The following is a 23,564-nucleotide window of genomic DNA, read 5'->3' on the forward strand; positions in this document are numbered from 1 at the left end:
CTCCATACATGTATGTATATGGAGAGGAGAGTCCATATATACTACCATAGAGTGATTATATATATATATATATATATATATATATATATATATATATATATATATATATATATATATAATTTGTGCAGTATAACAATCAGAGTCCTCATATACTACCATAGAGTGCGTGCGTGGGATAATATGCATAATGTACAGTATATATATATTCAGAATAGATCGTTATGAGATAGATTATATTTATATTATTTATATACAGTATGGAGAGGAGAGACCACATAGACCACATTTACAGTGTGTGTGTGCGTGCGTGTGTATAATCCATAATCCGCATATATTATTATATAGTGTGTGTATGTATTGTACAGGCAAACACATGGGTAAATAAAAACCACAGTTTGTTTGTTTCTTCACCAACCCACTTATAGGACCTTATAGTGTGTGTGCCATTGCCAGCGATGGTAATATCATAAATTATATATATATATATATATATATATATATATATATATATATATATATATATATATATATCGCCATGACTAATGGTAATAAATACAGAAACAGGAGTTACTATATATATATATATATATATATATATATATATATATATACAGACAGATAGATAAGGTAGATAGATAGAATAACTCGTGAATTGTGGCAGGGGGCGTGCTGTATTTTGTATTTGTTACCTGTAGTATTCTTACAGGATATCATTTCCCGCTTTATGTTAGAAACTGTATGGAGGTGATTTGGTGAGGTCTCTGGGGGGTTTCAGGAGGGTCTCCGCATTGTTATAGGGATTGGCCACTTTATCCTGTTTATCTAGATGGTTTATGTTGCACTTTGATCATTGCTGCTTTTAAATACAGCGACTGCTACTGAAACTACAGGATATAAGCAGGACATTGTTAGTTATTGTGCTCAGTATAGACTTGGCTCAGCAATGGACTTGTAGTGATATGTGAGAACTAGAGAGGAATATAGCAGATAGATTGGTAGAAAGACACAGATATATAGCTTGATACATGTTAGACTGATGTATATTAAATAGATGGATTGATACAACACACACAACGATGCAAAATAAATAAGAATATATTTTAGTTAGAATCACATAAATAAATAAGGAATTGTACATTGCATATATTTATAGTTATTGTACTGTATATCAATCTTGTAGAATAATGTATAGGTAGAATACAGCAGGATAAGGGAAGTAACAAAGATACATTGCAAAATACATAATATATCAAGACAGTATTAAAATACCCACCCTGACATATATCTAGTGGTGATATGTTCATATGTATTCCATTATATAATTCTATAACATAACTGCAAATATAGAAGCATCTGAAGAAACACTTTTCATTGTGTATTTATGAATGTGTGATGAATATTTTTGTCATATATATATATATATATAATGTGTGATTATATATGAACACATGTGCTTCTATCTCACTGTTGAATGGCTATACTTTTCTTTTCCTTGTCCTGCTATTTCAAACAGTGATTACTAATGGATTGCTGTGATAACCTCTTTGCAATTGACATCTGACATTAGAGTTGATATACCTGATATTTACTGCAGGGATCACAGCAGATAATCTCCTCATTCACACTTATAACACTGAGATGATAATGTTCCCTCCTATCAGAGAGCAGAATAATAATCAGATACTATGAGCATTATTATAATGCTGGGAGATGGATCTGTCAATAATTTTGTCAAGGCCGAGCCATAATGTCAAGTGGTAGTAATAGATGGTAAATTGATTAGATACAATAACACTGCCAGGGCTGCTATATTGTCATACAGGATTACAAGTTATACTTAAAATAAACCTCCCTGCACCTCTAAATGTTAGTTATCCAGATATATTATTTTAATTATTATTACTGGCTTCTACTACTACTACTAATAATAGTAGCAAAAAAGTGATATTTAACTTAATCAAAGGTTACAATATAATAAACATATACTACTACATTATATATATATATAGTCCTCACTATTAGTGATATATAGCCATGATAATAATAATATTATTATTAATTAAAATTCAATTCTACATTATATATATCTACATGACTAGTAGTAATATGAGATATTTAACAATAGCAAATATATACATATATATATTTATATATATGTATATGAATTTCGCATTATATTACTATCACAGTTATATACTAAATATATAACCCATATATAAATAGTAATATAACTAATGTGATTGATATATATATATATATATATATATATATAAACTGCTAAATTGTTATGATCCATAATTCCATAATTCTTCTTAGAAGTAGGTGCAGTACTATTATTATGTGTTATTATTCTTATATGTATGCAGATTTCCTTTACAGCTACTATTTGTATGCTGACTACCAGTGTTTTATTTATTATTCGTTTCTGAGAACATGCTGAAAATCTACTAATGATAGTAAAGATAGTAATACAATCCATTGGACTATACAATACTAATAGTGGTAGTGGTAATAATAATAATAATCACAATAATAATATAAAATTGTCATACACAGCCCAGCTTGTCCTTTCATGTCACCAGCCATTACTCCTCTTCCATCTCTGTCCCCTGTACTTCCATATACAGATAATCACTATATGATTGTGATTACTATTAGTCCTTGGTTATTAGCAGTAATGATGATTATGGCGCAGAGAATAGATAATAATTTATATTATCATCATCATATAATCCTCCGTGTGAAAGCATGTTCAATAGGGCATCAAATAATAATTGTGAGCTTAATGTTAGAGAACAGGGAGAACGATTGCTTTTTATTTTGTGGATGATTCTAACAAAATAGATCTTCTAAGATCGCCTATTATTAATAATATTAAGGCAAATGACCCATGTTGGGACCACCCCCCTATATTTCCTGTACACAGGCTGCTCCTGGTAATGGCCATTCTCCTCTCCTATGTCAAGGACATATTGTCACATAAGTGCCACACTTGTGCTGAAGTAACAGTGTGGGGTAGGGGGAGTTGCATACCCTGGATCTGACAGTCGGGGGTCTGCTCTGATGTTGGAGCTACACTACACTAGCCTGGACTGCTGCTTTTTCTGCACATGATTTAGCGATTGCCAGTCATGTGGAACTACAAATGCCAGCATGCCGTTTAATCAGAGTGCTGTGGATGAGTTGTATCAGTGACTTGCTGGCTGTACTGACACCTGAGCATTCAGCAGTAGGGCAGAGACGCTGAATATAGTGGGGATGCATGTCAGTAGCTTTGCAGAGGATTCAGATGGGTAGTAATTAATAAATGAAGATTTCTGTGGAGTCCATAAAGTACTACAATTATTGGTCCTGAGCTTTTCTCTTATACAAGTGGAGATAACTTGCAAAATGTACATGAAAAAAAGCAATATGTATAAAGCTGTGTCCCCTACTGATCTATGATAAAGACTCCTTCCCCTGTGTACCAACATACCATATTATAGGGGTCTTCATAGATTCAGAAAATGGAGGGTCACACAGCCTCCTTATGGCAGCACATGGATTAAAAATAAAATGAACCTTTTTTTTATTCCAGATGTTGGCTCACAGTAGGAAGGGTAGGGTTTTTTGTGTCATTGTTTAACCTTGGTGTTTTTTTGTTTTGTTTTTTTGTTGTTGTTTTTTTTGTGGGGGGGGGGGGATGCAAAGGAGTGGTGGGTCCTTGCAGTTTTCTCAAATGCTTTAGTTGTACTATTTTTAACTTTTATTCTCAAGCTATTTTCCGCAGCATGGGCACTGTGGATTTGGTTTTCCATAGGTTTACATTGTACTGCAAACCACATGGAAAACTGCTGCGAATCCACAGTGGCCAATCCGCAACGTGTGCACATACCCTCATAGTGTTTTCTATAGGAACAAAAGTGTGTGAGTAAAAAAAAAAAACATAAAGTCACAAAAATGGGAAAATGCTTTTGGAAAATTCTTCCAAAAAAAATGAATGGGAGTACATTTTTTTTTTTTTTTTTAAAGAGAAGTTGTGTGTGTGTGTGTGACAACACATATACATATATATGCTATCTACTGTGACTTTTGCCATGAATCCAAGGCAATTTTACATCAAAATCCACATGTCGCATGTAAATGCTAACATGTAATCGGCCCTGCTGTCATGTAATACGCTGCAGATTTTTCACCTGCAAATCTAGACTAAAATATCTGCAGCATATTTCTCCACATCCACAAAAACATATCTGGGAGCTAACTACTGATGTGGGTTAATGTATCCAGATAATTTGGTGGTCTCTACAATTGGGGTAATGTGTATGGTGATGCCACTATATGGTAGATTACTGTGTGTGCATTCATCCTTAGGCTACATTCCCACGATCAGTATTTGGCGATTTTTTTTTTTATGCTGCAGATTTTCTACGCTTTTTTCATTGAGTTGCAGAGTGCGTTTTTTTTTACATGGGTTTTTATCACTTTTTTTTACACTGTAGTTTTTGTATCTTTTGGGTACATCATGTTTTAAAAAAGCTGCTTTGTTTTTGACATGTCCTGGTATTTGGCTTTAACCAAACTGTATTGATACAGTCATGTGTGGATTACATGTGTTTTGATGTGTGAAAATATGGCCCCATTTCTTGTGTTCTGGGCCACATTATCATCAGTGTTTTGTCTATGTGTCAGTTTTTACCATCAGTTTCATTAGTTTTTCACGTATGCAAAAAAATTACAGTCAGTGAAAAACAGACAGCACTAGAATGCAACTAGGAAGCCATCAGTGCTATCTCAGATCTTCATGAAACCTTTTAGACTTGCATTGATTACTTTGATTAGTGCCTTGGACCTAAAATGAACGTCTCCATTTATTTTGTTAATGTGGTCACCTGGTCTAAAATACCTCATTGGATGTAAGAAGAACTCCATAGACTATAATGGGAATGTGTGCAATCAGTGAAAAACATAGAATATGTATGTGAAAAAATGGCTTGAGGCTGAGATCAAACAAAGGAATGAAATATTTTCATCCCAAAAACGCTGACAATTTTCATCCTTGCATCCGTATTTTACATCACCAGTTTTAAATATCCATAATCAAATACAGTTTCTGAGGCTGATAATGACAATATACCAAAAATTGGATACAATGTTCAATGTGGGATCCAAATTTTTTTTTTTTGCGCACCCGTAGACTTGAATAGGCGAGCCTCATCTGAAATATGGAAGAGAATAGTGCATGCAGCAATTTTTTTTTCTGCAGTCCATATGAAAAACTGTCATCTGACAGCACACATCCATATAATATGTTCGTCTGAATGAACCTTTAGGCCTCGTTCAGATGTCTGTGTTTTTTCACTTATGCAAAAAAATGGTCCAAGTGTCATAAGTGTTTGATCCGAGTGTCAGTTTTTACCGTTGTATGGAAAAATAAATAAATGAAAGACAAATCTTCTATACATTACAATGTTATTCACGGACATCACATGGTCTCTACACTGATGCCATCTATGTGCTGTCTGTGATTTTTAGGGACCCATAGACTTGTATTGGTACTTTTTATGCCATAATTTCAGTAAAAAAACAGACATGTCGCTGTTATTTTTGCATAGACACATGATCCGCAAAAAAAGCATGTAATCCATAGACTATAATGGCAAAAAACACTTGATAGAATGTGTACGTGAAATGCGCATAAATTGCACATAATGCGCATAAATTGCACATAATGAGCATTGATAATATAGTAAGTCTTCCTTCATTTACTCACATTTATATTTTTCAATATGAAAAAAAAATAGATCATTTTCAAATAAAGAAAATGGCTATTAATTAACAGATCAGTTTCCCATAGACTTCAATGTAAAAAAAAAAACGGATCCAAGGTTTTTTTTTTAGCTGGACTGGAGTGCTGCTGGATCCATTCTAAGGCCACATTCACATGTTTAATATTTGGTTCAGTATTTTACCTCAGTATTTGTAAGTCAAAACCAGGAGCGGGTTATAATACAGAAGTGGTGACGTGTTTCTATTATACTTTTCCTCTGATTGTTCCTCTCCTGATTTTGGATTACAAATACTGAGGTAAAATACTAACCAACTACTGAACGCGTCAGCATGGCCTTATTATTATTATTATTATTATTAAATGTGATCAAAAAGAAGCTAGTGAGTTTTTGTGTGCTGGACGTGTTCAGACTGCGACCGTGGCTGTTCAGATATGGTCACTGATTAGTAGCAGGATTTTGAAATAAGCATAGGGGGTTATAATGGGAAGATTTTATATTTTTTTCTCCTATTTAGTTATTTAGTTGCTCCTGGGAAAAGTGTCAGGAGAAATATCTATCTGGTGGCCATTTGTCAGACCCCTAGTAGATAACCCCTACTCTGCAATTAATGTACATTAGGCCGGGATCACACATGCGAGAAACACGTCTGTGTCTCGCATGTGAAATCCAAGCTCTGATGCCGGCACTTCGGAGCGGAGCGTTCGGCCGCATAGCAACACATGGAGCCGCACGCTCTGCTCTGGAGTGCCGGCATCAGAGCTTGGATTTCACATGTGAGACACGGAGGTGTTTCTCGCATGTGTGATCCCGGCCTTAGGGCTCATTTCCACTTGTGATAGACAAATCGGTCCGTAATCTGGACCGAAAAAAGGGATGAAAAGTATGCGTTTGTCATGCGTTTGTGATGCGAGTTCAATGCGATTTTGTAATCGCACCATCCATTTTACATCCGTATGCAATCCGTTTTTTTTTCTCTGCAATCCGTTTTTTTTCTCTGCAACTATTTTTATACAGTCATTTACAGGACTATTTACAGTGTTCTATGACACATAATGGTAAGGTATCCGTAAAAAACGGATGGAATACGGATCTTCCGTATGCCATGCGTTTTTTTTATCGCACCCATTGACTTGCATTGGCGAGTCTCGTCCGAGACTCGCAGCAAATCGCAGCATGCTGCAATTTTTTTCTCAGTCCGATTTCGGCTGAGAAAAAAATCGCAAATGAAAAGACACCTATTGAATAACATTGGTCCGAGTGCAATCCGATTTTTTATCGGATTGCACTCGTCCGTTTTACTCGCAAGTGGAAATGAGCCCTTATTGATGGAGTCAGGAGCGATCCCTTAGCCCATCCTTTCATAGTTTTTACAGTTTCAATATACCGTATGAGTAGTATCTTATCCTATAAAATAATGGTCTCCAACTGCTATGGCAAAACTACAACACCCATTATTGCCTAAAGGCCACAGACTCTCAAGACCTGAAGGGAGTTGTCATTTTTTAAACAATTGGAGATCCAGTGTCAAAATGAACGTATAGAATATACTTAGAAATGAATGTATAGAAGCTGCTGCAGTTTGGATAGTTAGCCCATGTATTTCCAGCATTTGCGGAACTACAAGTTCCAGCATGACCTTCTAGCACGTGCTGAGCTGTAATGTCTGGAACATCAGCAGGAGGCGCGCAGCAGCTGAGGCCTCTGGATAAATCTCTCTGTATTAGGCTGCCGTCACACTAGCAGTATTTGGTCAGTACTTTACATCAGTATTTGTACGCCAAAACCAGGAGTGGGTGATAAATACAGAAGTGGTGCATATGTTTCTATTATACTTTTCCTCTGATTGTTCCTCTCCTGGTTTTGGCTTACAAATACTGATGTAAAATACTGACCAAATACTGCTAGTGTGACGGCAGCCTTATAGTCCCCTGTGCTGCCTGGATCTTGTTCTGTAGCTGAAAACTTTGCTTGATTTGACAGGTGAAGATAAGGGAATGGCTACAAGTTCAGTTATCAGTAAATGATCACTCCGTGGGAGTAATTGACCCTAAATATTAGCAATGTCAAAGTGATCACTGTGCAGAAAAGGTTACACAAGCTAACGGACAGGCCTGGTTCAATCATCACGATTTATACAATCGCCATTATCAGCAATTGCCATATTTAACTCACTGTTTGCAAATTAAACCCTCTTTAAACTGAAGCAGCTGGAAGTTTCTATCATTAATCCCCTGTCAAACAGCAGAAGTAGTATGTGCAGGGCAGGGACGATGGGGGTTGTATTATTTTATATAATGAGAGGTCGTCTTATCACTATTTATTCTGCATTGTCTTGAGTTGTGGTAATATAACGCCAAGTCATTTTTTTCCCATCGTTTTTTCATGTTTGCAAAACAAAAAAAATGATGGAAGTTGTCTCCTAGCTTCTCCTAGCAAGCAGATAGTGGAGAAAGGACAGCACAAGGATGCAACTAAGGCCACGGTTACACTTTCAGTATTTGGTGAGTATTTTACCTCAGTATTTGTAAGCCAAAACCAGGAGTGGGTGATAATTACAGAAGTGGTGATGTGTTTCTATACTTTTCCTATGATTGTTCCTCTCCTGGCTTTGGCCTACAAACACTGAGGTAAAAAATTCATCAAATGCTCAATGTGTGAATGTGGCCTTGAAAATAACGTGTTCCTGTTTTGTCTGTTAGGCCACGTGCACAAGTTGAGTATTTGGTGAGTATTTTACCTCAGTATTTGTAAGCCAAAACCAGGAGTGGGTGATAAATACAGAAGTGGTAACGTGTTTCTATTATACTTTTCCGACTGATTGTTCCTCTCCTGGTTTTGGCTTACAGCTACTGAGGTAAAATACTGACCCAATACTGAACATGTGAACGTGGCCTAAGGGCGCACAGACTTCAGTGATTTTTCTCCTATACAAAAATTTTTGAGTTTCATCAGTGTTTTGTGGTCAGTGTGTTAGAGTTTTCTCAGTTTTTATCTGAAGAAAAACAAAACTGATGGAGGTTTCTCCAGCTTCTCCTGTCAACCAGTCCATGAAAAACAAACAGAACACTGGTGGCATTCCTAGTGCTGTCCCATTTTTGGATGGACCCATAGACTTGCGTTGGTGAGTTTGATTCAACACTGGTATTAATACTGTACAAGTTTCCATTCTTTTAAACTGATTACTCAGTTCAAGGAAAAAAATCGGACATGTAAACTACCTCAAAGTCTTTCATAAGTACAAGTGCTATCCGTGAAAGGATGGCTGCAGACAGGAGTATGTAAATTTTTCCCAGTTTCATGCAGAAAAGTTGGATGATTTTTTCACATTTTCATCAGAATTTCATCCATGGGCCATGATGCATGAGTGTATTTTTTTTGGCGTCCATGTAACATCCGTACATGATCACATACAGTTTTCTACATTTATAATAGAAATCTATCTGTAAAAATCTGATGGCCTGTATGGGATCCCATTTTTTCCATGCACCCATAGACTTGAATGTGTGAGTCTCATCCGATGCTGTGATGTTTTTTCTCATGGACAGCAGACCGAGTAAAAGAAAACATTAACCCGAACAGTGCTATTGAATAACATGGGTCAGTGTGCAGTCTGATTAAAAATCAGATAGCACACGTCCGATTTATATGCTTGTCTGCATGAGCCCAAACACACAGATAGCACTCATATGAGAAAAAGTGATGTCTAAGTGAGCCCTAGGTTCTAGCGACGTGCGGATCAGCGTACGGTATTACTGGTTTATAGTGTCAATACAGTTAGCCACCATCTTAAATGTAACTTCCAGATCTTCTTAAAGTAAAAAAGAAATTCAGATGCACCGAATCAAACTGTATCACTACTAACAAAAGAAGGAAAAGATGCTGGGTGACTCAAAAATCACATAATATTCATTGTAAAAGAGTGAGTAAAGACAGAATAAATAAAACAGGTACACTACCTAGCAAAACAACACTAGTAACAGTGAAAGGAATGAACTGCAACTCTTATTACTGTAACTTTGTGAAAAACTATAATTAATCATTATGGTATAAAGTGCAAATTTACAAGACAATTTTGGCAAATAAAGTGCATGAACAGCAAATTTACTAGTACTAAGAGAATGTTTACAACTGCATATAGCTGTATAAATAAATACAGCATAATGTGCAAATTTAAGAAGCACATTGTTCTAAGTGAGGTATGTACTAGTTATTCAGGATGAATAGGCATAGTATAATAATTGACATAACACAGTTCTCCTCTAGGCAGCTGTCTCTATGTCCCAATGCGCGTTTCACCGTGCTTCATCAGGAGTCCCTTTTGAAAATCAGAACAGAACGTGCATTGGGGTCAGGGTCACAGGCCTAGAGCACTATATTATGTAAGTTATTGTATTTTAGATATTCCCCTTGAATATGTAGCTTATTATCTGCATAACTCAGAGCCGTTTTATAGTTTTCCTTAAAGTTACAGCAATATGAGTTGCAGTTTGTTCCTTTCACTATTTAGGGTATGTGCACACGTTGCGGATTCTCTGCAGATCCGCAGCTTTTTTTGCAGTGCAGAAACGCTGCAGATTCGCAATTGATACTCAGTACAATGTAAATCAATGAGAAAAAAATGCTGTGCACACTTTGTGGAAAATCCGCTGCGGAAACGCTGCGGTAAAAGAAGTAGCATGTCACTTCTTTTTTGTGCCCATTCCTTTATAAAAAATCCCAGGGGTAAAAAACGCAGCAAATCCGCAAGAAAAACCCCAGCAAAAACGCACAAAAAATGCTGCGGAACCGCACAAAAAACGCGACAAATCCGCAGGTGCGTTTTCTGCCAGGAGAGTCAGAATCCGCACCAGAAATTCCTAAGCCTAATCCGCAACGTGTGCACATAACCTCATGTTGTTTTGCTAGTTTAGCATACCCGGCTTACTTATTCTTGCTTTACTTACTCTTTCCTTCACAAGGCCACGTGCACACGTCGCGGACTATTCTGCGGATTTTTCCGGACTGATTTTGGTAAATCCGCCGGTAAGGCTACTTTCACACTAGCGTTTTTTGCAATACGTCGCAATGCATCGTTTATGGGAAAAAACGCATCCTGCAAAGTTGTTTGCAGGATGCGTTTTTGCCCCATAGATTAACATTAGCGACGCATTGCGATGCATTGACACACGTCGCAACTGTCGTGCGATGGTTGCGCCGTGTTGTGGCGGACCGCCGGGAGCAAAAAACGTTACATGTAACGTTTTTTGCTGCCAACGGACCGCTTTTTCCGACCGCGCATGCGGGCCGGAACTCCGCCCCCACCTCCCCGCACCTTACAATGGGGCAGAGGATGCACAGGAAAAATACATCCGCTGCCTCCGCTGTGCGGCGCATTCACTGCTAGCGTCGGAACCTCGGCCCGTCGCAGTGCGAAAGTTGCCTAAACCGCACTGCGGATTTCCTGTGGAATTACCTCGGATTTACCCAATTTTTTGCGGATTTTGTGCGGATTCCACCTGCGGTTTTACACCTGAGGATTCCTATTATGGAGCAGGTGTAAACCGCTGCGAAATCCGCACAAAGAATGAACATGCTGCGGAATAAACAACGCTACGTTTCCGTGCGTTTTTTTTTCTGCAACATGTGCACTGCAGATTTTGTTTTCCATAGGTAAATCCATAGGTACTGTAAACTCAGGGTATCTGCACACGTTGCGGATTTTGCTGCGGATCTGCAGCGGATTGGCCACAGCGGATTCACAGCAGTTTTCCCTGAGTTTACAGTACTATGTAAACCTCTGTAAAACAAAATCCGCAGTGCACATGCTGCAGAAAAAACGCGCGCAAATGTAGTGTTGATTATTTAGTAGCATGTCAATTCTTTGTGCAGATTCCGCAGCGGTTTACACCTGCTCCATAATAGGAATCTGCAGGTGGAATCCGCACAAAATCCACAAAAAATCTCGGTAATTCCGCAGGAAATCCGCAGTGCGGTTTACCTGCGGATTTACCAAAATCAGTCTGGAAAAATCTGCAGAGTAATTCGCAACGTGTTCACGTGGCCTTAGTGTTTCCCCCCCTTTTATTAATATACCTTTCAATGCACAAAATATGTTTTTAAATTATTTACAACAAAGATTATGTGAGATTATGAGATACCCACCACCTTTTTCTTGTTTTGTTGGTGGTGATATCGCTTTTTGGAGCCAAAACCAAAAGTAGGACCAGTGGAAAAGACAATGATAAAATTTCATATAATAAAGAACATAATGTAACATAGTGTCTATTCTTTAGATTCCTCACTTATAGTGTTGGCTAAAAAAACCCTCCATCAACTATTCTTTCTAGTGATTTCACACATATCATTTTTAGAAAAAAACAATTTTTTTGCAGAGGTTTTTTTTTTTTTAAAACAATGTGTTTATATGTTGGATGTCTGTAGGAAAACCCACAAGAGCATGTTTTTTGTGTTGCTTTTCTTTTCTTTTTTTTTTTTGGTGTGTTTTATCTGCCAGCAGTGTTATTTTCAACATGCACTATCCTAAAGTTTGAAAATAGAATAAATAAATGCTTGAAAAAATGCATGAAAATCATTATGGTGTTTTTTTTTTAAATAGGTCTGACGAAGATAAAAAAAAAATGATTAAAATCCCTTAGCAATATTGCATAAAAATGCCTATATAGTTGCACTGGTCACCACTGACTCACTAAAATAATGTTGTGATATTGTTTTTTTTTATATTTTGCTTACCGTACTTTTCTACGCTTTTTGATATAGTTGTGTACAAAAAAGTTTAACTGACAAATATCTGCCTGTCCGAACCAGCACGGTGGCTCAGTGGTTAGCACTGTATGGGGGCTCAGTGGTTAGCATTACAGCGGTGCTGGGGTTCTCCGTTTAAATCCCACTTGGACAACATCTGTAAGGAGTCTGTATGTTCTCCCCGTGTTTGTGTGGGTTTCCTCCGGGGTCTCCGGTTTTCTCCCACACTCCAAAGACACACTGAATATAGATTGTCAGCTCCAATGGGACAGTGATGATGTCTGTAAAGCGCTGTGGAATATGATGGCGCTATATAAGTAACATCACAAGGACACTCTTTTTGCGATGTGTCCGATGACATAGTTAATGTGCGCCAGGAAAATGTCACAGTGTATACATAAAGCCCAAACGTGGTATGAACTCGCGTTAAGGCCACATTCGGATGTCAGTGATTTTTCTGGTACTCAAACAATGGCCCAATTTTCATCAGTGTTTTTGATCCGATGTTTATCAGTATTTGGTCAGATTTACAATTAGTGATTTTCTTGTAAGAAAAAAAAGCTTTTCCCATCGATTACAATGTTAAAAACGTACATAGGACGGACCTCACATGGATGGCAATGTGTGCTGCTAATGATTTTTCATGGACCCATATATTTATATTGGTAATTTTGATCCGTGACTTGGATTAAAAACGGACATGTCTCCATTTTTTTGTGAACCACTTGGTCTGTAGAAAAATATAAACCTATGAACAGCCATGTAGACTATAATGAGCAAGTATTCTGTCCGTGAAAAACACTGGTAGAACACGCGTAATTTACAGACTTCTGAAGGAGGCTTAAATAAAACTATCCAGTCATTATAAAGCTGGCGATATATCCTAGATATCTGTCGGGAAAACGTTCCCAACTATGTGCATGCATTTTTGATGTGGAGAGGGGATTATGCTGCTGCCAGGCACCCCTGTCCCCTCTAGATACCTGTGTCCCCTACAGACATTTTTTGGCAGCAGCTTATCTCTCATGAGAATATTGATCAGGCATGTTGAAATCCAACTTCCCAATCCTTCTTTCCTGGAGCTTCTGTCATGGGGAGAGAATCAGGACACAAAGGATGCATATTAAATTAATTTTTGGGGCCTTAATAAACTCATATCTATCTATCTATTTATCCCATATCTATCTATCTATCTATTTATCCCATATCTATCTATCTATCTATCTAGCTATCTATCTATCTATCTATCCCTCTGTCTGTCTATCTATTTTAGCCTCTGGTAAAGCATTCCCTAACTGCAGAGGGCAATCTATACACTCCATTTCCATGCTTCCCCATTTCCAATTTGGAAGATGCTGTGCCATTTTGCTTTTCAGCTTAGGCAGCAGTAAAGCTAGCTAGACAGCTAAAAACTTCCATATTTCACCAAGATGTACACCATGGTGCCTATTCCATCTTCCCCTGCACAGTGCTAGTGTCTGTATACATCAAAGTGTCCATTTCATGTGCTCATCTATCCCCATGTCAGGGTTGTCCTCAGACTGGAGGATGCTCACAACTTTTTGGATTGACTGGGGAATCTGCCCCCCTGCCCCTTCCTCCCACTCTCAGGGTCTGTCATTTGTCAACTGTAAAGTCTGGGTGATAGATTTGTATTGTAGGAGCTGACCAAAAACTGTCCGAACCCTGAGCTGTGAGCCATAAGCATTCCATCAGCCCCCAGCCTGCCTGTCGCCAGCAGTCAGCATGGAAAACTATGTGATGGAGTTCAGGAAAGTTTCCAAGCCCCCTCCTCCTTTTATCATCTTACAATAACATTACACTAATCATTTATTGTCCAGCTCTGTGGGGGCTGCTGGGAAGGGAAGCCCAAGTCTTTTTTTGGGGAGAAAGGGTTAATCTTTTCAGGTATGCAGGAAAGAGTTAACAAGTCTGTCTCAATCAATCTTCATTTCCACCCCCTCTTCTCTCTGAAAATTCACCCTTGTGCCAGTGGGGAGCTATGTATCACTCACACAAATTAATACATGTTAGCGTGCACAGGGCTTGGCAGCCATACATTACACATCAAATCCTGTCCTCCTGTACATTAGAGGCAGGTCACCACCAGCACACCCAAATAGTTATTACAGCATTTAACATTAAGCCGAGTGCAGCTGAAATGTGACAAAAATGTAAAATGCGCCAGTAATAGAGAAGGCCAGATCAGAAAACAACACCGCGTATTAAACATTAACCCCACGCAATAACATCACTTGTGCAGCACAAAACGGGGCGACCTCCACTCCACCAGATCCCAGAATCCAGTAACATTCCCATGTCACACAGCGATCCTTCATCGCCCTGAACTCTGATGGTTCATGTAACGCTGTACTGCCATTGGACATATAACATTCATTTTCCACCATCAGCCAGTTTTGTTGTATATTCCCTAGAGGGGTTACTCTGGTCTCTGAATATTTCTCCGCTGCTAAATGTCCCATAATATTTCATGGAAAATTTTAACATTGCTTATATTTGCCAGAGTTATTTATGATTGGGTTAGAAATGCAACCTAGACCTGTAGGTAATGTGGAGGTCTGTGGTACCAGAAAGAAGTATCTATCTATCTATCTATCTGCCTATCCATCTGTCTATCTACCTATCTATCATCTATCTATTTACCTATCCATCTATCCCTCTATCTATCTATCTATCTATCTATCTATCTATCTATCTATCTATCTATCTATCTATCTATCTATCTATCCCATAGACTATCTATCTATCTATCTATCTATCTATCTATCTATCTATCTATCTATCTATCTATCTATCTATCTATCTATCTATCTATCTATCTATCCCATAGACTATCTATCTATCTTATCTATCTATCTATCCATCTATCTATCTATTATCTATCTATCTATCTGCCTATCCATCTGTCTATCTACCTATCTATCCCATATCTATCTACCTATCTATCATCTATCTATTTACCTATCCATCTATCCCTCTATCTATCTATCTATCTATCTATCTATCTATCTATCTATCTATCTATCTATCTATCCCATAGACTATCTATCTATCTTATCTATCTATCTATCTGCCTATCCATCTGTCTATCTACCTATCTATCATCTATCTATTTACCTATCCATCTATCTATCTATCTATCTATCTATCTATCTATCTATCTATCTATCCCATAGACTATCTATCTATCTATCTATCTATCTATCTATCTATCTATCTATCTGCCTATCCATCTGTCTATCTACCTATCTATCATCTATCTATTTACCTATCCATCTATCCCTCTATCTATCTATCTATCTATCTATCTATCTATCTATCTGCCTATCCATCTGTCTATCTACCTATCATCTATCTATTTACCTATCCATCTATCCCTCTATCTATCTATCTATCTATCTATCTATCTATCTATCTATCTATCTATCTATCTATCTATCTATCTATCTATCTATCTATCCATCCATCCATCTATCTCTTACCTATCGATCTATCCTGTATCTATCATCTATCTATCTATCTCTGTCTGTCTATCTCTACTCACTATATCTATGTAACTAGTTTTATAGATGTGTGAGAAATTGTTTAAACGTTTACAAATAACTAATTGTTCTTGTCTACAATATTTTTTGCAAATGTGTAATAATTTTGTAGTGAGGAATCTGATCAAATGAAGCTCATAAGTTCTGAATAATACTGAATATTGTACATTTATGTGTTCACTTCTTTTTTACTCATGTGGAAGGCTTTTTCTCACATAACCATTCTGTTCATTCTGTAACTTGTATTTTTAATTCATTTTGTGCTCAGAGGAATCGACCATAATTTGCGGTCAGGAAATCTTCACTGTGATGATGGCTGTTCATTTTATTATGTGCCTGTATTCAGAAGTTTGAGTACATTACAGTGAAGTGAATACATTTGGGGTCTTTTGGCCACACCTTTCATTATCTTAATCATCACTTAACTTAATAATGTGACATCTTTGTAATTTGTTCTCAGTGACATGGACTCTCATGTTGAGACCTGGAAGCTGTCACCAATCTGCTGCCATTGACTGTGCTTTTCATAATGTTCCTCCGTTTAGTAATTTTGGTGCATTATGGCTTCATACTATGAAGAAGTTCAGATAAATCCCCTTCAGTTTGTTCTTGATTAGGAGGATCTTCACAGCTAATCATTTCCATTTCTCATAGATCTTTTCTTATTAACGCTACTATAATTTCATCATATGGTGGCTTTAGTGGGCACAGTTGTAGGGTCTGTATTACGGCCATAATGCATAGGCTTCTCTGGTGATATATGTTCCCCTCAGTAGAACCAGGTCACGGTGGGATCCAGTTTAGTATTTTGGCTTTGTAAATCTTGATACTTTTACCTGTTTACTCATTCTTCATTCATCACTAATTATCGCATTTCTGTCCATAGAATACCTTGAAGACTTCCATGCCGAAGGAAGAGAATGCGTGAACTGTGGAGCAATGTCTACCCCTTTGTGGAGAAGAGATGGCACCGGGCACTACCTGTGTAACGCCTGCGGGTTGTACCATAAGATGAATGGAATCAACCGGCCGCTCATCAAGCCGCAGAAAAGACTGGTAAGAGATTTCTTACTATTTAATCCATTTAATCATTTTTTTAATTATCTTAAGTAGTAGTCTCCAACATATGGCTTAACAAAACTGCAAGTCCCAGCATCCCCTAACAGCCGGAGGGCATTGATTCCACTGTATCCCTTTACCTATTTCCCTTTTATCAACACTGCGGCGAAAATTCAAGATTTCACCCTCGTTATTAAAATCACTGGTAAAATAAATAATACATGGTAGTGCGAGTCCTACAGATCGAAAACTGCTCCCTGCTCTTCTTCATGCACAGAGTCAGGACTTCACCTGTGTAATGTCCGTATGATATAATAGACACGTGAAAACTGGCATACAAAGAGTACAGATAAAAATAATGCTGCTTTATGCCAGCACCCGTAACCGCCTCAAAAAGGTCCTACGGCATCCATTCCACTTTCATGACCATATGCAAGGGACAAGATGATCCTGGAGTGGGATGTCTCTCTCTCTGGAGACCCACCTGTCCCATTATAGACTGAAAACCTCTGTAATACAGAATGTGATGGAAATCAGACACACAGATTCAACATGGACCCCAGATTTCCACGATTTCCAAATCCATGCATATCAGTAATATGGTCAGGTGCACGTTCGCTTTCTGTCGTCTTCAGAAGCTTTTTCCTCCAAACACCATATGGAGAAGCCATCTTCCATAGACCTTTTATAGTACACTTGCTTTAGATTAACACCAAGAAGTCAGATTTTCTTCGAGGTGCAAGATCTGAGATCTCCATAGAGCCTGATGTGTGAGGATGAAGGGTTATTGGGGGCCCCTGCTCGGCAGTAAGCTGTACTCTCTGAAAGCGGTTAGTCGCGTTCTCTCCAGAGTATTACTGCCATTAATATCAGCTTCTGGAGAATCCATCACAAGATAAAGATTTACACAGCGGAGACATCTGCAAGAAAAATCGTGCATTTAGTCTCCGTTTTTTAATTCTCTGTTGCTGTTATAAATGAGATTCCCTTAAAGGTCTGCACTCAATGGTGAGCTCGCACCTATGTGTTTCTCTGCATCGTCCCTCTCCTATCCTTTGGGTGCACATATGTCTGCATAAGAGCTGGGTACACACTTCTGTAGCGTAATTTATTTTTTGGCCACATCCATCATTAGGGCTAGGGCAGACGATCGTAAAAATCAGATGATTGCTATCCGTCATTTTGACTGGTAGCATTTGCCTCCATGTTATTCTATGGGACCATGCATATGTCCACTTTTTTTTTCTTTGGGCCTAGTGAACCAAGGCAGGGATTTGAAGCATGCACAAGTTGCTTCCGATTATCAGATCGCACTCGGCCATTCATGGCTATGGGTCCGTGCAAAAAATCGGACCACACTCAGATAACAAGTGTGAGTATTGGGCTGTATAGAGAATAAGATGCTTTGACAATCTCCTAACATCATGGCTGTAGTCCCATCCTTCATTTTTATTAATGGGGGTTTTCGTTATATTTTTAAACTTATCAGTGGGAAGCTTCACTGCTAAAAGAGAAACAGAAATAAAGCATAATTAGTAGAGATGAGAAAATTGAGTCACAGGACCTTGATCCAGCTGCCAGGTCAGTTTTCAATGGCCGCTGGATTGGAGACCCAAGAACCACCTCCCACATTTCCGGCTCCTATTTTGATTAGCTGGCCTCCTGTGTGCGTCACTCCACAAAGCAATGATGTCATGCTAGGCCAACTAATCAAAAGAGGAGCCGGGGATGTAGGTATGCTGAGGTTCGCCAGGCTCTCGTCCACCGGCCATTGAATACTGACCTGGTGGCTGGACCAGGGTCCTGCAAATCGATTTGCTCATCTCTAGTAATTACCATTGTAATCTGTACCCCATTCCAGCTGTCTGTTTCTGCCGGACCAGAAGAGATGACATCGCAACCACAACCGTCACTGATTGGTTCCATGGTCAGGTGGTGTTCAGGACGTCACGACTTCCGGTCCAACGAAAACTGTTGGAGCAATAACACTGGAGGGAGGCAGATTACGATGGTAAGTATGATTTCTTTATTTTTCTTTCAGCAGGGTGGCTTCCTAGTGATAACTTTAAAATATAGTGGAAACCCCCTTTAAAAACTCCTTAGTGACCATCAATAAAACTTAAAACTGACCTGAGATATATGTGAATAGCGTCCCCTGATGGGTGAAAATGCAGCAGCTGTCAGCTGTACCCAATAGCTGACTCCCAATGTGTAACAGTTTAATCCCTTAGATGTTGCCGTCAACAGTGACTACGGCATTTAGATGGTTAATAACAGTGTGCGGGCTCCCTCTTTAACATCAGCACCCTGGGATACTGATTGTGTGGTCCTGATGCTTGCCATGGCAATTTACAGACAAATAGCGGCCTTAGAGTCTGCCGGCTATAGCGGCCTGTTCAGAAGTTATAAACATTTAGGTTGCAAAAATAAAATTTTTCTTACCAGTCATGTCACTTTGCATTAATTCCTGAAAAGCACCGTAAGGGTTAATAAACTACCTGACTGTAGTTTTTGAATATGTTGAGGGGTGCAGTTTTTTAAAATGGCTATCACTTTTGGGGGTTTCCCAATCTATAGGTCCCCCAAAGTTAATTTTAAACTGAATAAGTTTCTAAAACAATTAATTTTGTAAATTTCCTTAAAAAAATAAAAAATTACTGCTACATTTCAAAGTTTCTAACAAAATAAAAGAGCATTTTACAGATGGTGCTGATGTAAAGCAGAGATGAGGAAAATGTTATTTATTAAGTATTTTGTGTGGTATGACTATCTGGATTAAAGGCATAACCATTCCAAGTTGGAAAGTTTCATATTTTTAGAATTTTTTTGTCAAATTTCTGATATTTTTATAAATAAGTGCAAGATATATCAAGCTAAAATTATCCTTATCATAAAATATAATGTGTTAAGCAAAAATAGGCTCAAATTCGCTGGGATATGTTGAAACATTCCAGAGTTGTTGCCACATAAAATGACACGTCAGATTTGAAAAATTTGGCCCGGTCACTAAGGGGATAGGAAAAGTTATTTTTATACAGCCCAATTCTCACACGAAGGCCGGGATCACACATATGCGAGATGCGTCTGAGTCTCGTAGGTGAAAACCCATCTCTGGCGCCGGCACTCCGCTCCGCTCCGGAGTGCCGGCGCCATAGCTGGGTTTTCACCTACGAGACTCAGACGTATCTCACATATGTGTGATCCCGGCCTAAGGGTGCAGTCAGATCGCCATGTAAATTGGACCTTGACAGCTTCATGCATTTCTATGCAGTTGTCACGCTCGGGGAGCCAATCCGTGCTCTGCGCTCTGATCGTGGTCCAATTTATACTTACGTCTGACTGCACCCTAATGTAGAACGTAGCAAAAAAAATAAATGACAAAAAATACCCTACAGTTATGTGTATACAGATCCTATACAGACAAATGTATCTTCATGATAAAAGACTATATACATACAAAGGATACCCAAAGGATAGGAGGTAGAGGTAGTAGAGCAACACGTGACTGCTAGCTGTGGGGACGCAAAGGTCTGCATAGAAGCTGTAGGTACAAAACGGTAGGTTTTTTTTATTTAAGACTTGCTAAAGTTGCTTAATTTTTTTTATTTTGCACATATATAATAGCTCCAGACTTGTGGCTTAAGAAAGTCATAACATTCAAACTATAGTCCCATCCCCTGATGACCCCGCATCCGAGGTGAAACATGTTGGGGGACATGTGCTGTAGGAAAAACTGTCCTAATTACCCGATAATGTTGACACCCCGGGGTGACACTAAGTGATATTTGGCAATATAGGGACAGAAGATTTCATGTTTAGTTTTACCCCACTATATTAGTCCATAATAAAAGTTAAGTTTTAGGACTTGTCACTGAGGGTTCCTGTTGGGTCATCCCAAATTGTACATGGTTGTTATATTTAACCCTCCCAAGCCTTTACAAGATCTCCACAATTTGCACATTGAAAGCCATAAAAGTTGAATCTCGACCACCCTGTACACATGCATGCTCAGTTTGACTCAGCGTACATTTGTTTTCAATGGGGAGAGTGGAATAAGCTTCTGTTCACACAGTTCTGGCTGTGACTTATCTTCCCTGAGAACAAAGGATCATGGATGAAATGCAATATGCCCCCTCCTGCTTTACCCCGGAATCATTTTGGGGGGCTATCGTGCAACCCCTATACACATTAGACAGATGATAATTCTATTGAAAGTATCGGGTTTGGCAGACTTCTCTCTCATTTGTATATAGACTGGTTGCAGAATAAAGACATGAATGCAGAATTATGTTATGTATTTAGATGGAAGGGATGTAATAATACCAGATATAATGTATAGATGCCTCCAGCACTTCAGGGATAAGAGGAATCGAAGCTTGTGATACATATAGTGCACACAGTCATCAGCACACAGAAAGAGGCTTTAACAGAAGGGTAATATGCGGCCCTTGTGTAATATGGAAGGAACCATACAGCGCAGGTCATTTATACATCATGCCTTTACTTACATACAGGGTGCAGCGGTCAGGACTGACCAAGCCGAGCTATTGGCATGGCACATTATAAATGGCTGCAGCATGAATAGAGCAGATCTTTGTACCATGAGAATTCAGCAATGTAGATGGCAGCAGCACGTGATAGTGACTGGCTGAGAGAACAGGGGCTGTGGTGTCTGAGGTGGTCCTGAGATGACAGCAGTGTTATAAAGCCAATTCACACTCAGTGGAATCCAATGACTGGGAGAGACCCTGCATATCTCTATGGGATCAGCAATGAGATACCAAATGATGGCATAGCTTTTACGTGCTTTCTTTGCTGAGGATTTGCAATGCATTTCATCCTTTTAATTCTTTTTATAAGGCTATACGTACCATGGGGAAAGAGACAGCAGCTTTTATATAAGGGGAAGGAGGGTTTCCACTCCTGGTTAGCATGGGAAGTTCTGCTTCCCAATGGTTGATGGGCTCCTCTTTTCCATTAGAATTATGCTAGTAAATAAAGAGGAAGAAAAAATGTACAATTGGTGGAGAAAGGTTGAACTTGATGGATCTAGGTAACTATGGAGTTGTCTTATGAAGCTGCTCCATATTGGGGCCCCATTTAGATATTAATATTGCAGCCATCTTTGTTCTGCGTACACTGTAGAAGTTAGATAATACTTGCATTATGCTAAATCATTTCATGAATTGGCATAAATCCATAATATGGTTCCTTTAGAATCAATGGGCTCATCCCGTATTTTGGTTCCTGCAGAAAACATATTTTTTTCTTAAAAATAGTAGCTTTCCTCTTCATGCAGCGCATTAACGAGCATTGCATCAAGAGATACAGTAATGAAGGGGCATAATATTCTATTGTCGACATAGCCATATGAGGGCTTGTTTTTATTTTGTTTTTTTTGCAGAAAAAGCTGTAGTTTTGAATGACAACTTTCATTTTATCATATAATGTACTGTAAAATTCCAAGTGTGATGAAATGGTGAAAAAATGCAAATATATATATTTATAATATAACTTGGAAACATGATTGTCCAGGTCAGAGCGATTTTGGGGATACTAAGCTTGCATAGATTTATTTTCTATTTATGTGATGGCAAAATATTTTGTTGGTTTGTGTCGCTATTTTCCAAGATCCAAAACATTTTTACTTTGCTGTTGATTGAGGGCTTGTTTTTTACGTGGTGAGTTGATGTTTTTTTCATTGATACCAATATATACAACATTTTGCTTTTTATTGCATTTTTAGGGAGGTGAAAAAATGTTATTCTGGTGTTTAGTTTTCTTTTCTCTTTACAGTGTTTATTGGGGGGGGGGGGGGGGTTAATTAGTTCTATATTTAGATAGATTTGACTTTTCCAGACTTTGCGATACCAAAGATGTTTTTTTTTTTCCCCATTCTTTATTTTTAATGGAGGTAAAAGGGGATGATTTCTGTTTTTGTATACATATATATTTTATTTTTTAACATTATCTATTACTCCCCTTTGGTGACTTGAACCTGCGATCGTCCATTTGTCCAGTATTGTAGTATACAATATAGTGAAAATCAAAGGCACCTATATACAGCTGAGCTTCATAGGAGTACCAAGATGGCAGCGATGAGGGTCTGCAGCAGACCCTGGCTACTATATTAACCTATCAGTTAAGGGTTAATGGAATCTGATGCGCACGAGCAGCGTCATGTGTTCCATTTAAATGCTGCTGTCAGAGATTGACACTTCTGGCCACCTCTTTTTGAGGATACTGGCTAAAGGTACCGTCACACGTAGCAACGCTGCAGCGATACCGACAACGATCCGGATCGCTGCAGCGTCGCTGTTTGGTCGCTGGAGAGCTGTCACACAGACAGCTCTCCAGCGACCAACGATGCCGGTAACCAGGGTAAACATCGGGTAACTAAGCGCAGGGCCGCGCTTAGTAACACGATGTT

The 23,564-nt window shown here is 38.5% G+C and overlaps 1 protein-coding gene across 3 annotated transcripts in view; it reads left to right on the forward strand.

The window, feature by feature from the left end:
- The window catches only part of GATA5 (GATA binding protein 5), a 33,793-nt gene that overhangs the window by 1,339 nt on the left and 8,890 nt on the right, over positions 1-23,564 (forward strand). For 2 of the 3 annotated variants that reach the window (XM_069751168.1, XM_069751169.1), the window contains exon 3: positions 16,962-17,131. In XM_069751168.1, the coding sequence (XP_069607269.1) occupies positions 16,962-17,131 (170 nt within the window). Of the gene's footprint in view, positions 1-16,961; positions 17,132-18,995; positions 19,146-23,564 lie in introns of all 3 variants that reach the window. The other variant, XM_069751166.1, reaches the window with a different exon arrangement.

This window comes from Ranitomeya imitator, chromosome 2, assembly GCF_032444005.1.
Source record: "Ranitomeya imitator isolate aRanImi1 chromosome 2, aRanImi1.pri, whole genome shotgun sequence".
Taxonomy (NCBI): domain Eukaryota; kingdom Metazoa; phylum Chordata; class Amphibia; order Anura; family Dendrobatidae; genus Ranitomeya; species Ranitomeya imitator.